The 14,187-nt window shown below is 49.9% G+C and overlaps 2 protein-coding genes across 2 annotated transcripts in view; both read right to left on the bottom strand.

Annotated features, from left to right (window-relative positions):
- The window catches only part of AVIL (advillin), a 24,834-nt gene extending 24,580 nt beyond the window's left edge, over positions 1–254 (bottom strand). Inside the window, exon 1 of the mRNA XM_044677435.1 lies at positions 159–254. Coding sequence (XP_044533370.1) covers positions 159–224 — 66 coding nt within the window. The 5' untranslated portion in view covers positions 225–254. The remainder of the gene's footprint in view (positions 1–158) is intronic.
- A 2,696-nt stretch (positions 255–2,950) lies between these two features.
- On the bottom strand, positions 2,951–13,417 carry CTDSP2 (CTD small phosphatase 2). The gene is made up of 7 exons (XM_044679216.1): positions 13,199–13,417; positions 11,029–11,067; positions 10,124–10,225; positions 9,025–9,081; positions 7,598–7,690; positions 7,311–7,496; positions 2,951–6,995 (listed from the first exon to the last, which is right to left on the bottom strand). Exons 1-7 carry the CDS (start codon positions 13,415–13,417, stop codon positions 6,870–6,872), a joined length of 822 nt encoding a protein of 273 aa, XP_044535151.1. The 3' UTR covers positions 2,951–6,869.
- Between the last annotated feature and the right edge of the window lie 770 nt (positions 13,418–14,187).

Here is a 14,187-nt window from a genome sequence, read left to right as displayed (position 1 = left end):
GGGGGGGGAGCCCTGCTAGCTGGGGCAGTGAGGGCTGGGGGGGGGGAGCCCTGCTAGCTGGGACAGTGAGGGCTGGGGGGGGGAGCCCTGCTAGCTGGGGCAGTGAGGGCTGGGGGGCCCCTGCTAGCTGGGGCAGTGAGGGCTGGGTGGGCCCTTACCTCTATTCTCCAAATGAAGACTCCTGGGTCATTGCCCACTGCCCTGAAGGCGCTGCTCAGAGCCATGGCCTTCGTCTTCTTGAGGCAGGACTGAAATGTAACTGAGGGAAAGACACAGTGAGGCGGGCCAGCCCTTCCAGGTTGGACTTAGGAGGGCCTTGTCTCCTCCTTAGGGCGGGCAACCCTGTGGAGCAGAACTGTAAGAAGTCATTATCACCCCCATTTTACAGAGGAGCAGACGCTAGGCTGAACTCAGGAATTTTGAGCTGCCCTTCTGTCCTTTTTCTTACCTCTTATCCCTTAAGTCTTGTCTGAATTCAGAGGAGGCACCAAAAAAAGAGGATTTCAGTCATGAACAAGACACCAAGTTCTCTCCTCCTCTCTCCACAGCCTCTCCTGCTAAAGTCAGGGGGTGGCAGAGCAGATAGGGCAGGGGCTTGGGAGGTCCGGAGTTCCACTGTGGCCTCAGGCGCTTTCACTCTGGTTTGTGGATGGGAGGCCTGGAAGTTTACAAAGGGCTGCAGGAGGGGAAGTCGGGAAACCTGCCCCTGCCTAGGGAGGCCAGAGGGCCTGTGGGTCAGCGTGTGGTCCCAGGCTCAAAGAGGAAAGTGCCTGTAAAGGCCGGTCTTTACAGAGGCCTCTCTGCCTCCTCTTCCCAGGGCATTTAAAAAACAAAACGGAAGCTACCAGGGCGGAGTCCTAGGAAGAATCCCCCAAGCCGTGTGTGCAAGAAAGGGAGCCCAGAACAGCAGGGTCGGCCCAGCACAAAAGGCCCAGGTGCAGGGAGCAGGTGAGCCTGGGTGGGGTCTAGTCTCCCGGCCGGCCGGGGTGCAAATTCAGCCTTCTCCTGGGAGGGGGCAGGAGGTAGTGGGCCCACGTCCTTGCCTAGAGGCCAGGGCCTCCTATTTTATGAGGGACCTCATAGGTTCAGCTCAAAGCTGTGGCTTTGACCCGCAGGTGCACAGTCTAGTTGGGGCTGAGGCTTTCTTCCCACCTGAACCGGGAAGGAAAGGGTGACGGCGCTGGCCAGGAGATTCCAGGAAGGAAAGGCAGCCTCCAAGGACTGTCCTAGGGTTTGCCCTCTGGGAAGCCACGCTGTAGAAAAGGCATCCTTCTTGGGGAGGCCTTCGCACCCCGAGCCCCACTCCCTGCTTCTGCTTTGGGCCACAAGATGGTGGGCACGAAAAACAGCCAGGAGCAAAGGAGTCCGTGGGACGCCTCGCCCTGCCCCGGCGTAGCATGTTCCCGGGCCTCGAGCCCCCCTTTAGTGCTCTCCCAACCCGGAGTGGGGAGGCAGGAGGAGGGGAAGCCCAACAGGCCGGGAAGACCCTGTTCTCTTTCATGGCACAGGCAAGGGCCAGTCCCAGGGTCTGCTAGGGGCACCGCCCTGGGGAGTAACCTGGGGAAGGAGCTTGAGAAAGCTTTGGCCTGGGGAGGGGAGTCGTGGTCTGTCCTGCCTGTGAGGAGACACGAACGCACCCCCTGTAAAAGCTGCACTCCCCAGAACCAGAACCCCCAGAGAATCAGACTGAAGCGAGGCTTTTCGGGGATTTTCAAGCCTGGTTTCTTATTCCTTTTAGCCAGGCATCTCCTTCGCCCTCCCCTCCACCCATTGGCAGGGAAAGGCTAGAGCCGTGGAAAACACTTTTGTTGAAAATAGAGAATTCTTTAAGCCCATGACTTCTGCCCCCTCTAACCCTTCCCCAACTCCAGCTGCTGAGTACAGCCATGTTTCCTCCTCATGGGGTCCCACTTTGCTTGGAGCCCTTGGGAGTAGCTGTGGTGATAAAGCAGCCCCCAGGCTTGCCCGACGGGACCCAGCCTGCCTCCCTCCAGCCCAGGGATCCCGGCGACCGCCCACCCCAGCCAAGCTTGCCTGCACCTCCCTCGAGAGCGTCTTCACTCCTTTTGACAGCCTTTTCAAAACCAAAGGCAAGAAAAGTAAAGGCTTCTGGGAGCTGCACAGGGTGGTTCCACTCAGCAGCCTTACCTGGCCTGGCCCAGAGCAGGTCCTCAACGTCCTAGCGTGCGGGAGGCAGGGGTGCTCGGAAGGGCCCAGGGAGAGGAGCCGATCCCTGCTCTTTGCTCAGGATGGGCGCCCACAATGGGTCATATTTGCTTATGTTTGCACCTGAAGGGCATTTTCCCTGGCCTGGCCAATCACAGCCAAGCTGGCCCTGGCTTGGCCTTCCGGAGAGGGCTTTCTGTGGCCTATTCAAAGCAGCGGCAGCAGCCAGGAGCTGGAAAGGCTCTCCTCTTCTAAGTCTTCCCACACCCATTTCTAATTGATTTTTCTAAAGTGCACAGCCATCAATAATGCAGGAAGTGGGGCGGAGAGGAGGGCCAGATATGAAATTAGCCATATTCGAGATGGGATACATTAAGCCGATGGTTCCCGGAGGGCCGGGCAAACAACAGGCCTGGGAACCAGTGAGGACTCGTGTCAGGGGAGGAGGCCGAAGCAGGGGGAAAAGAAAGCTCCCAAGAAGATGGCGTTACCGGGAAGGAGCCTCTCCCCCTCGGGGTGCCCACCAGCTTAGCGCAGTGGCTCAGCAGTTTTCAGAGAAGTGAAGTGCTTGCTTGAAAGGCATCTGACACGGGGGTATGGCGTGCCAGCCTCTCAGAGTCAAGAACAAAATGGGGATCGCTGCGGGGGAGCCACATAACCTAGAGGGAAGCCCATGCAGGGTCCCAAGTTGGCCACAGTTCTGCTATTGCTGCAAACCTAAACGCCACACGTCTGTAGAAGCACATTTTGGGGGGCAACGTACACATGCTGGCTCGAGTCCTGGTTGGGTTTTTAAAAAAAAAACCTTTTTATTATTGAATTGCAAGTAATACAAATATTCCAAAAATATAAACAGACACTTAATGGCGTCAAACATTTCAAGTTTTGGAATAAAACAAATTTCTCCAAGAAACCATTAATCTGTAACCAGGGTAGTCAGAATCCTATAGCACAGGTGATGTGGGGTGCTGTCCCCCTCTTCCCCTAAACCAGCATTTCAGACCCTTGAGTGGAAAGGCAGCACAAGAGTAACTCACACTTAAAAGCAAGCTGCCTTCAAGGCTGGAAGGGAAAGCTGTGCCCTCTTTAAGGAAAAAGGCCCAGAGAAGGCGGCTGGCCAGGGAGCAGCCCCCAGCCCACAGGATCCGGGTCTGAGTGAGGCCCACAGCTTTGTAAAAGCCCCATTCTGCAGAGGTGACCAGGTGAGTCATGAATGAGCCCCAGGATAGCCCCGGGCTCTGCAGTAACCAGCACACCAAACACCCTGGGTTCCCCTTATTCTCCCTGGACACCCTAGAGGCGAGATTTGTCTCCTAGTTTCCAAAACCTTACTGGTCAATACGAAGGGAGATGCTTGGGTGTGGAGATTTCTTTACTATGGCACAAGGGGATCCCAGAAGAGAAGGCTTTGGGGCTGGGCCAGGGGGCTGGCAACTTTTTTAGACTTTCCATGATTAGCACATCCAAAGTTTCTGGGTTCTTATATAAAACAGTAAAGGTAAATTTACAAGTTTACAAAATAGTCAACATCTTTGGGAGGCAGGAGGGAGCTAAAAAGTCCCAGACACTCTTAAGGCAAATTTACCCAAGGATATTTCTTTCCCTGTTCAGCAATTAAACACTCAAGTTCATGGTCCAATTTCCAAAAATCTTTCAGGTCCAAGACACTGCTCTCTCTGCCTCCCCAGTCTGGGATCCACAGGCCTTTGAAGAGCCCCCTCTCTACAATATGCAGAGTTGAGACCCTTAATCCTGACCCTCTCCCAAACTGGCCCTTTGTTTAAAGCTTCCCCCTATGAGAGGGATGTGAACATCAGGCTCTTTCTAAATGGAAGCCCAATCAGAGACCACTAGGACTGTGTCACTGAAGAGGCGACTTAAAGAACTAAAATTGGCAGAAGGGAGTATTCCTGGAATGGTTGGTACACGTGTGGGCTGGTCTCTAATGAGGCATTGGCTTGGTAGCAGAGACCCAGCTTCCATGGGGTGCCCTGGCTGAGCCTGGCTCAGAACCAGGTGAGGTAAAGAACTCTGGTCACCCTTTGTTGAGAAGACCTCCACTGTCTTAAGGACTCGTGACCTCTTTAAAGTAGGGGAGGGGGAAAGGGAATCCCCCCACCCTCCAAGTCCTGGCTCATTCCAAGACTAAATTCGCCATTGCTTTTGTAGGAACTCCACTGGGGACCCTCTGACACACCACTGTCCAAACAACCGTTTCTAAGTACTTTGGGCCGGTCCAGGCTGGCATAGGTGAAGGAGTGACAGTTCTCTACGGGAACATGCTTTAGCTGGAAGACCACGAAGACCGGATAGAGGGGCCAGAGCACGTATGTACAGCCGAGTGACGAGGACACGGGGCTTCGTAGGAGACAGCGAGCGCACGTGCCAGCGGGCGAGGGGACGCATGGAGGGTATCTCAGCGGAGGCAATAGAGCAATGTCGGCTCCCCCCTTCTTTACTGGGAGCAGCAGGGGGCCCAGAATGGAAGCTGAGGAACGGCTTTCATTATTGCTCATGTGTTTCAGGAGGACAGTGTCTCAAAGCCCCTAATGGCAAAGGCAGTTGGGCTTGGACCAGATGTCAGGAATGTTTTCACCACTGCTCACTCACCCTTGAGAAGCAGTAGTTAATGGCCTGGAGATGGGGAGGATTAAGTTCCAAATCTTCCCCCCTCCCCAAAACTCTCTTGTTATAGCTGGCCATGGAACTTGGCATTAAGAGGGGGGCTAGTGATTAGGCTTGATTTTAGGGTTTTTTGGTTGTTGGTTTAGAGGTTTCTGTCAGCACCCAGACTCATCCTCCATTTCTATCCCAAGAAGCAGTCTTAGGAAATGCTGCTAGAGAAGTAGCTAGAGAAAGAAAGCAGATTCTGGGAAATTTCAGTTCTATGTCTCCATAGCTTCTGGGTCCCTGGACATGTGTTCCATGGCACCATCTTGGTATAAAACCAAGGAGAAAAGATGGAAAGCTGACAACAATGGGAGGAATCAGAATTGGCACCGAGAATAGGTAAGGAGGAACTATAATCAGAATGCACACCAGAACACAAAAAAGGAGCTCTGTCCCCCCCCTGAGCCAATTCACTCAATTGGCTGTTTCCCCCATTTCCTCCACCCTCAGAAAGCAAGCATTTGAGTCAAAGAGAATGGTGGAGAAGAATGCTGAGTTTCAAGTGTACCTGAACAAGTGTGGAACTTCTTCAGGGAAAGGTGGGGAGACTGACTGCTGATTACCTCTTAGGGAATCTCCCTTGAGGTTCCGGCAGAAGCTATGCCTACAAGCCAGTGCTGCTTACTTGGGGGGGGGGGGTCTCCTCATGAAACATCACCAGCGCTTCCCAACACGTCAGAGCTCTCCAAACTTGGAAGACCTTCTGTTTTGTACATGTGGCTTAATACGAATAAAGGCTTTTTAGAAGAGAGCCCGGGGCCATGCTGCAGACAAGGGAGTGCATGCGGATTCTGAAACTCCACACCTGAGCAGGCCTTGGGTCTTCTTTCTCCACTCTTTTCTGTGTCCCTAAGGCATCTGCAGGAAGCTAGCACACCATAATCAGGAGAACCAGCTGTTGGTTCTTGCTGTTTGTTTCCCACCTAAGGGACACAGGTGTCCTCGAGGCTGCCCATGCAAAGGCCTCACCATCCCATCCTTCCTCGGATTAAACTGCCTGGAGGATGAGATGGGAAAGAATTATGCTCAAGGAACTGGAAGAGTGTCAACAGCATTAAGGCTGCTCTTCTGGTTCCTTTGAAGAAGGATCCCTGCAAAGACTGGTTCTCTAGGTTTCTCTAGAGACCTAGAATCTGATCCATGCCTCAGGGGGATAGAAATTCTGGCTTTCCAAATTCCTTCTGAGCACTGGGAATGAGCCTCTGACTCTCTTGTCCCCCAGCTTTCAGCCCAGAGGCCAAGATTCTTTCAGGAATGAACCGAGCCCCTTCAAGGGTAAACAGAGTCCCATCAAATGAAACGAATTCTCTGTCCTCCTTTGAGGGCAGAGAAGATCTCTTGCCCATGGTTTCAGAAATGTAATTGGGAGGTGAAGAAGTGGAGGAAAGGAGGGCACCGGAGTCCCAGGCCAGTGAGAGAAGGGCAGGGATGGCTCCCGGTCCTGACCCTCACGGCCATGTTTGTGAGGCCAAAGTATAGATTCCTGGGATGTTTAAAAACAACCTGTTTTCCAAGGTTGCTGTGGGTCTCAAGTGAAGTGTCTGAATAGTGTGCATTTGAATCTGGTACCAGTTTGCCTATACATTAGGCTGAGAGCAGCATATCCCCACTTCTTGGCTCTACATACCTAGGGAAGACTCGAGGTTTGGCAACAGAGCACTGAATGGTCTTTGTTCCCATGAGAGGTCAATGGCTCTTGGACTGACTCTCTAGGAGACGAGCTCTGGCTCGGGGGTGGGTGGGTGGGGGGAGCCCCTGGACCTTTGGGCTCTTCCCCCACCTGAATTCTCATGGTGTCAGTGTCAAACGTACACACACATACACGCTCACACAGGGTGTTCCTCTAACGCCCAGTTCATGGAGCAGGGGGTATTAGGTGTCACTGGTCTGCTGTTTGCCCGTATGGTTGTCTAACCTGCCCTAACTCACTTTACAATTGTTTCTCCCTGTTTCTGCTATCTCTTCCTGGCTGAGAGCGAAGGCACAGTGTGTCACAGTCCCCTGCAGTTCTAGACCCGCCGAGATGGAGAAGGCTATGGTGCCCTCAGCTGCCCCAGGCTGGTATACACATCTTCTGCTTCACTGAGCTCCTCAAAGATGGGTATCAAATTCAGCAACTCTGTGTCTGCCATGTCGTCAAACCAGGATTGCACAGGCACCTGTGGAAGAGACGGCAAAATGAGGGAGCCGCTGGCGGCCGGGACTCTTGGGTTTTAGGTGGAGTGATTTCAGGACTTGCCCCTTCCTTGTCTTCCACGTAGGTGAGTCCTGAAGTTGCTATAGGGGGGCTGCAGTAACATTCCTGTTACCCCGAGAGCCCCAGGAGACAAACCCTTCCGGGTGGCCTCTTGGCACTGGGTGGATGGTCATGTGAGAATTCTCTGCCGACGGCCTTTCCCCTACTCAGTTCGTCCTGCACAACAGACCGGACATAGGCTAGGGGCTGGAAGGGGCCCACACCCATGGGCACTCACTGCGTTCTCTGGGTGGAAGATGTACGAGGCAGGAGAGTTGTCTAATATCAGGGTTTTCCTCAGGTCTCTCCCTAATCGGCTGAGGTCCTTGACATAGCAGCCCTGGTGGAACACGCAGGACTCTCGGAAGAGACGGGCCCGGAACACGCCACACTGATCCAAGAGATCAGTCACGGGGTCAGCATACTGAATAGAAGAGGAAATGGGTTTGGCTCAGCCCTTCCTTCCCCGGGAGCCCCGCGTTATCAGGCAGGGTGACCCTCTGCCCTCCGCGCTTCCCAGGCTACCTTGGCCAGGCTGGCCGTGAAGAGGACGCATTCAAACAGCTCCCCCATTCGCCTCAGGAACTCATCCACATACGGCCTCTTCAGCACATAAACCTGGAGAAAACCAGAGGCAACTGTGAGAAAGGAGAAAGTGCGAAAGGTTTGATGGTTTTCGGTACGAGTGCACACCAGATCGCCTGACTCCTTCCCAGCCTGCGCCTCTTTGGAACAACAGAGTGCTTGGACCTCGCCTGTCCTGGGCAGCTGACTGGAAACCTTCCGCCTCACTAGCTGGGCCGACTAGCACCACTCACCTTGCCTCTTCCCGGGCTCCATCCGTGGGCTCGGCAGCCAAGACCATTTCCATGGCCGGAGGCAGGCCCGAAGTGTGTGCTTCTGGCGGGGTGCAGAGGGCTACCTCCAGAAACAAGCAATCAAGGATAGGCCTGCAGCTGGACACAGCCTATCCTGGATTACTTGAACCTGGCTGCAGCCTCAGCTGATGCTGTTGTTCTCTTCAGCTCTGGCAGGAGAGTCAAGTCACCTTAAAACACCACCTCCTCCAAAAGCATTCCTGTCTTGAGGGGCAAAAGTCTCAAGTGCCCACTGTGCTGGCTCCTTCCCTCGCCATAGCTGCTACAATTGTGTCCTTCTGTGCTTGGGGTCCCCACCCAAAAACTTTTATTTGTGGCTTCTGAGCATGTCTTGCTTTCATAAAATGCTTTAATTTTGTTGTCCAGATATTACAATCATTTGGGAGAGCTCACAAAGTCCTAGCTGGTCTATGCTCTCCCGTAACTCATCTGGCATACAAGAGGAGCCAGAACAAGACCCCTGAAATGCCCATCAGCACCCCAGGCCCCTCCGCTTGTCCTAGAGAAGTAGCTCGGCCATTCCACAGATGCTGTCCTGTCATCACACCCCTCTTTCCACCCTCAGCTCCACTGGAGGCTCCAGTCCAGCAATCTTCCCCTTAATCACCTCCTCTCTGCTTGGCTTTTCATGAGCTCACAGATGCCCCGGGCTGCGGCCTCCTTTGTACAGTGTTTTCTGTGTCCCTAGCTCAAGGGCTCCAAGGGCCAGACCGACACCTTTTTAGGCCCCATCAAACATGCCTGGCTGACCAAAGGAAACAACACTTGTGCAGCACCAATCCCAGCAAGGGTAACAAAAGCCTTGTCATGCCAATAACAGTGACCGCCACAAGGGCCTCCCACCTCATCACCATCTCTGTGGATGGTTTTCTTTACACTCTCAACAGGGCACAGAGACATCAGTGTCCACCCCAAGGTCTGTCCTGACCCTGTCTGGCTTTTGGATGGGTTGCCGCCTCAGCCAAGCAGCCAATCATTTTGGTTTTCTCCCACTATGATTTGTTACTTATATCCTGATCTACAGTCACTTCTGGCCCCAGGCTCAAGCCCATCAACATTCAGGGTCTTGCTTACCTGGTGAGTTATCCCCTCAATCTCCACAGGCACTATAAAGTCAGCATTGTTGATTGGCTGGAAGGAAAAGTTAAGGAAGGAGTCAATATAGCAGAAAATGGAGATCTCTCCCCCTCTCCCCCTCCTCTTCTGTCCAGAATCAATACTAAGTATGGGTTCCACAGCAGAAGAGCAGCAAGGGCTCTTGGGTGTTAAGTGACTTGCTCAGGGTCACAGAACTAAGAAGAGAGAATTGGAACCCAGGTCCCCCTGTCTCCAGGCATGGCTCTCAATCCACTGAGCCACCTAGCTGCACCTGGAGCCCGTTCTCAGTGAGCGTTGGCTTCATCTTAGACTAGTGGTAAAAATACTAAGGAGGAGCCCTCCTCCATGTTCCCACCCTCAGAGATGTTCTTCATGCTAGAAGTTACCACCATTGTTTGATAAGATGAAAGCTGAAAAGCACTGTAGCGTCTTGCAGGCTTGGGGCCCGCACCACACCCAAGTCCCATTGGTTTCACCATTGCTTTCTCTTTGTGGGTGTTAAGTGGAATGTTGTTTGAACATGTGGGAATCTAAGAGAGAGTCTTTCTCTCTTTTCTTCCCTGAACTAAGCAGAGGATGTTTTAATTAGGTATATCATTCACTACCCTCACCCTGGCTAGACTACATTTTTTTTCTTTTTCTTTTCTTTTTTTTTTAAACCCTCATCTTCTGTCTTAGAGACAATACTATGTATTGGCTCTAAGGCAGAAGAGTGGTAAGGGTAGGCAATGGGGGCCAAATGACTTGCCCAGGATCACACAGCTGGGAAGTGTCTGAGGCCAGATTTGAAACTAGGACCTCCCGTCTCTAGGCCTGGCTCTCAATCCACTGAGCTACCCAGCTGCCCCTAGACTACATTTCAACCTGTGTTGTCTTTCTCTCTCTTCCTGCTACTCTTGCAGGACTCAGATAATACCAATACGTACCTGAGCAGAACTGAAGAGGGGCATAATCAACTTATTTAGAGCTGCATTTGGGTGATCACAACATTAGGGTCTATCTGGCATCTTGGTAGTCATGTTAAGCTCTCAAGATGAACCCAGGAATAGCAAGAGGGCTCAAGAAGCCAGATTACCTTAAAGGAACTATGTACGAGGGTCTCATCCAGGTCGATGACCACACAGATCCTTCCTTGATCTTGCTGCGTCACCTCTGGGAGCAGGCATGTTCCTGGAATCTATAAACAAAGGCAAGCTGATATCAGTTTTCCAACTGAGATAACTAGGTTCTCCCCAGGAAAATTGGGAATGCTAGAAGCACTGCAGCAATCTGCCTATGGATATGAATGTTTAGCTGAGCTAGAAAACAGACTCCTAGAAAAAGGAACCCTTACAAGGCAAGGAGTGGAGTGGACAAAAAGTAAAAAGTGTCTTCATTCCCTGAGCGCCATCATGTGTAAAAACTTTAGGCAGGGCAGATTCCCTACTTTCCTGAAATTCTTGAAGACATGGCCAATCAGGGAGAAACCTGAAAATTTCCCTTTGGGGCAGAGGACTAGTCAGAGGAAGAATCAACCAGAAATACTTTGATCCCTAGAACAGTTGTCAGAAAACCCCTCACCTTCTGTTTTAGAAGAGATATTAAGTATTAGTTCCAAGGCAGAAGAGAGGTAAGGGCTAAAATAACTGGGGTTAAGGGACTTGTCCAGGAGGTCACAGAGAGGAAATATCTGATGTCAGGTTTGAACTCATGACCTCCTGTCTCTAAACCTGGCTCTCTACCCACTGAGCCACCTTGCTGCCCTCCCTGCTCTCTAGATTCTTATAGCTAGAGGTTTTGAGAAGGAAGCACTCTTCATTACCACTCCCCACACTAGGGTGGAGTCACTGTCCAACAGAGACAGTAAACTGACCATCCCAAATCCCAGGATTTTCTAGCATCTCTATAAAGCTCACCAAAGCCCAGGAAGTTGGCCTGGGCACTGATTTGTCTCAGGGCCAAGCTCAGAACAGCCCTGCTGGAATAATAATAATTAAATACCTGGTAAAACTGGTACTGAAGACACTGGAGCAGATCCGACTAGAAAGAGAAATGAAAAAGTGTCAGTGAAAGAACTCCCTGTTTTCCCCCTCTAGTGTTCTCTGAGTCTTGTTTCAGACATCAGACCTGAAAAATACTACCCCTTCATACTGCAACCACCTCAGAGCAGTGTAAGGTGGCTCTCTAGGGCTGAGGCCACATTAGTTACCCAAAAAAGACGTTGGGACACATGGGTGGCTACAAAAAGGAAAGGGGGCATCAGGGTCTAAATGAAATTGAGTTCTTGCTCCCATATTTACAGGTCTAGCCTGTGGATTCTCAGCTCCCTCTATTTGTCCTGAAAGATACTTAGGATACTTAGGAGGGGGGCAGCTGGGTGGCTCAGTGGATTAAAGGTCAGGCCTAGAGATGGGAGGTCCTGGGTTTAAATGTAGTCTCAGATACTTCCTAGCTGTGAGACCCTGGGGAAGTCACTTAACCCCCATTGCCTAGCCCTTACCGTTCTTCTGCCTTTGAACCAATACAAAGTATTGATTCTAAGACGGAAGGTAAGGGTTTAAAAAAAAAAAAAAGACACTAGGGAACTTAGTAAAGATCCTAAGATACTAGCTAAAGTGACCAGCTCAAGACCTAAAGTATGCAAGAGGCAGACTCAGGCTCACCCCACATATAATACTTCAAGTTTGGTCTCTTGCTTTGCCCCTGAAATCAGGGCCTTCCATGGAAGCATATGTATCACATACTTCTCAGGGATGTTCTACGTGGTGAGTTTAAAGACTGAATCTTCCTGAACTTCTATTAAGAAACTTCTTTTTATAGACTCTGTGAATGAAGTTTGCTCCATTGACCTCTGGGCCTCAGGCCCTTTAACCCCTGGCTGAGGGTTAAGATCTACCTGGATTAATTAGTGGGACAGATTCTTATTTCCTTACTTAGTCTCTCTCTTCTCATGTAAATAAACTTCATAAAAGTCAATTTTGATTTGAGATTATTCTTAACTGAGGATTGATAATAGTTCAATACTCTGGCGACCGTCTTTAAGTCATTTTTTAATGGATTTCCACCCCCTTTATTTCTTTCTTCCTTTCTTCTCATTACACATAAGAAACAATTTTTAACTTTTGCCTTTTTTAAAAATGTTGAGCCAAATTCTCTTCCTTCCTTCCTAAGACAGCAAGCAATCACAGATTTTACAGATGGAATAATAGAAAATAATTTTCTCATGTTAGTCATTTTGTGGAAGAGAACTTGAAGAAAAAACTCAAAATAAAACAAAAAAATGAAGAAAGAACATGAAATATAGTTTATGTTTTGGTCTGTACTCAGATTCCATCAGCTTATTAAAACTTTTGTTGTGGGACCCCCACCCCCCAAAAAAAACTTTATTGTGACTGAGATTGGTACAGTATGGCCTACCTAAATGACATCCCTAGAAACTACCCTAAGTCTTTTTAAGGGGAAATTATTTTTCTTAAATTTGATTTATAAATGCTGTTTTATGGAGGTTGTCTTGGGAAGTTGAATCTCCAAAATCTGAAAACGCAAGTTCAAATTCTTAAATACAATCACAACCGAGTCTGAAAAAACCCTAAAGCTACAAAGAAATTTAAAAGTTGCAATCCCAAACTGGCTAGATCTGGTCAAGGGGACATAAAAATGGAAGGAAGGCATACTCTCTTTCTTTGAGGATTGTATAATCTACTGAGGAAAAAAAGAGAGTAAATGGCTGCAAAGTCTACCATACAGAGGTATAGAGTATAGACAGGAGAAGAGGGAGTGAGATCAGTGCGATTAATTCTCAAAGGAAGCAGATTCAGAGGATTGATTTTTTGAGAAGAGAATCTTGGTGTGGGCTTGAAGAACTGTTTTAAGCTTTGCAGCTGAGCCAATGGAGAAGACTACAAAGGAGGAGAGACCATTGTTCCCTAAATTCTCCTAGGATAGCCAACCAGGGACATAAGTGGGTTAGGGAACCATGGGGTTTAAGGCAACAGTGGCTGGCACCTAGCAGTTATATGAGGATAGCGGATTAGAAACGAGATGGACAATTCTATAAGGAACTCTTTAGGCCTTTAGGGACTTTTAGGCCAGGGTTTTTATATTCTCATGCAAATAAACAGTGGTCCTTCCACTATATTTCCATCCCTATTTCTCAGGGCATCCCTGCTACCTTGGCAATGGTGTTGGTTTCATCCTTGTATGAAGCAAGCTCATTGCTGCAGCCTGATTGGCTAACATGTTGGGTACGGAAGCAACAGAAAAATGCCTTGAAGATGTTACGTCCACGAGGCTTCTTGGGAGAGGACCTGGAGATCAGACCTGCAACAGAGATAGTAAGAAAGTATGAGCTGCAGTGCACATACCTGGATAGCACTCCTCCAATTCCCATGAGATGCTTCTAAGGGTAGAGTCTCTTGTACTTAATTATTCTCCCAACATCCTCAGTCGGTGGGCAGAGAAGCTTGTAAGTGCTGGTGGGAGGTACAGAGGATTTACAACTAATCCCAGAAAATGAAGCCAGGGTATGTAGGAACTCAGGCATCCTGATTCCCAGCTTGATATGCCACTTTACCCTAGAGCTCTGGCTTCTGGCACCCAAGCCATTGAAGCCAGCCACTGTTAAACTGAGGAAGGCCAAAGAAATGGCAATAATTGGGAAGTGCAAGTTCACACAAAATCAGTGTGTTCCAGGTACAAACAGCAGCCCCTCTCCCACAGAGAAGAGTTAAATTTCCCAGCCTATTTGATTATTTACCCGGTGTGGAGTTCCCATTCAGCATCAGGTTAAAAGCGCCAAGAAAACCCACAAACTCTTCTAAGGATTAAGGTTTATTTTCCCCTCAAATCCCTCCACCCCTAGCCAATTTCCTTGGAAGATGTATAACTAACTCTCAATTACTCACATCTGGATTATCCACTTGCAATGGCTATCTATAGCAATTCCTGGCTGCCTTCTTCCCTTTTGCTCAGCAGATGAGCTTCTCTACCACTAGCCAAGTTAAATCCTAGGAGTACTGAATAAGGTTCATTACCTATAAGATGAACCCAAGATTCCAATGGATTTCTGATCGCACTCCCTTCAATACAGATCTTAACCTATGTCTAACACCTGTCCATTTCCTGCCATCAGTCTACCACCAGGGTGTCCACCTGAGGTAC

This window comes from Gracilinanus agilis, chromosome 5 (assembly GCF_016433145.1).
Source record: "Gracilinanus agilis isolate LMUSP501 chromosome 5, AgileGrace, whole genome shotgun sequence".
Classification (NCBI taxonomy): domain Eukaryota; kingdom Metazoa; phylum Chordata; class Mammalia; order Didelphimorphia; family Didelphidae; genus Gracilinanus; species Gracilinanus agilis.
The sequence above is the reverse complement of the archived record's forward strand: the minus strand, read 5'-3'. Positions and strand labels throughout refer to the sequence as shown.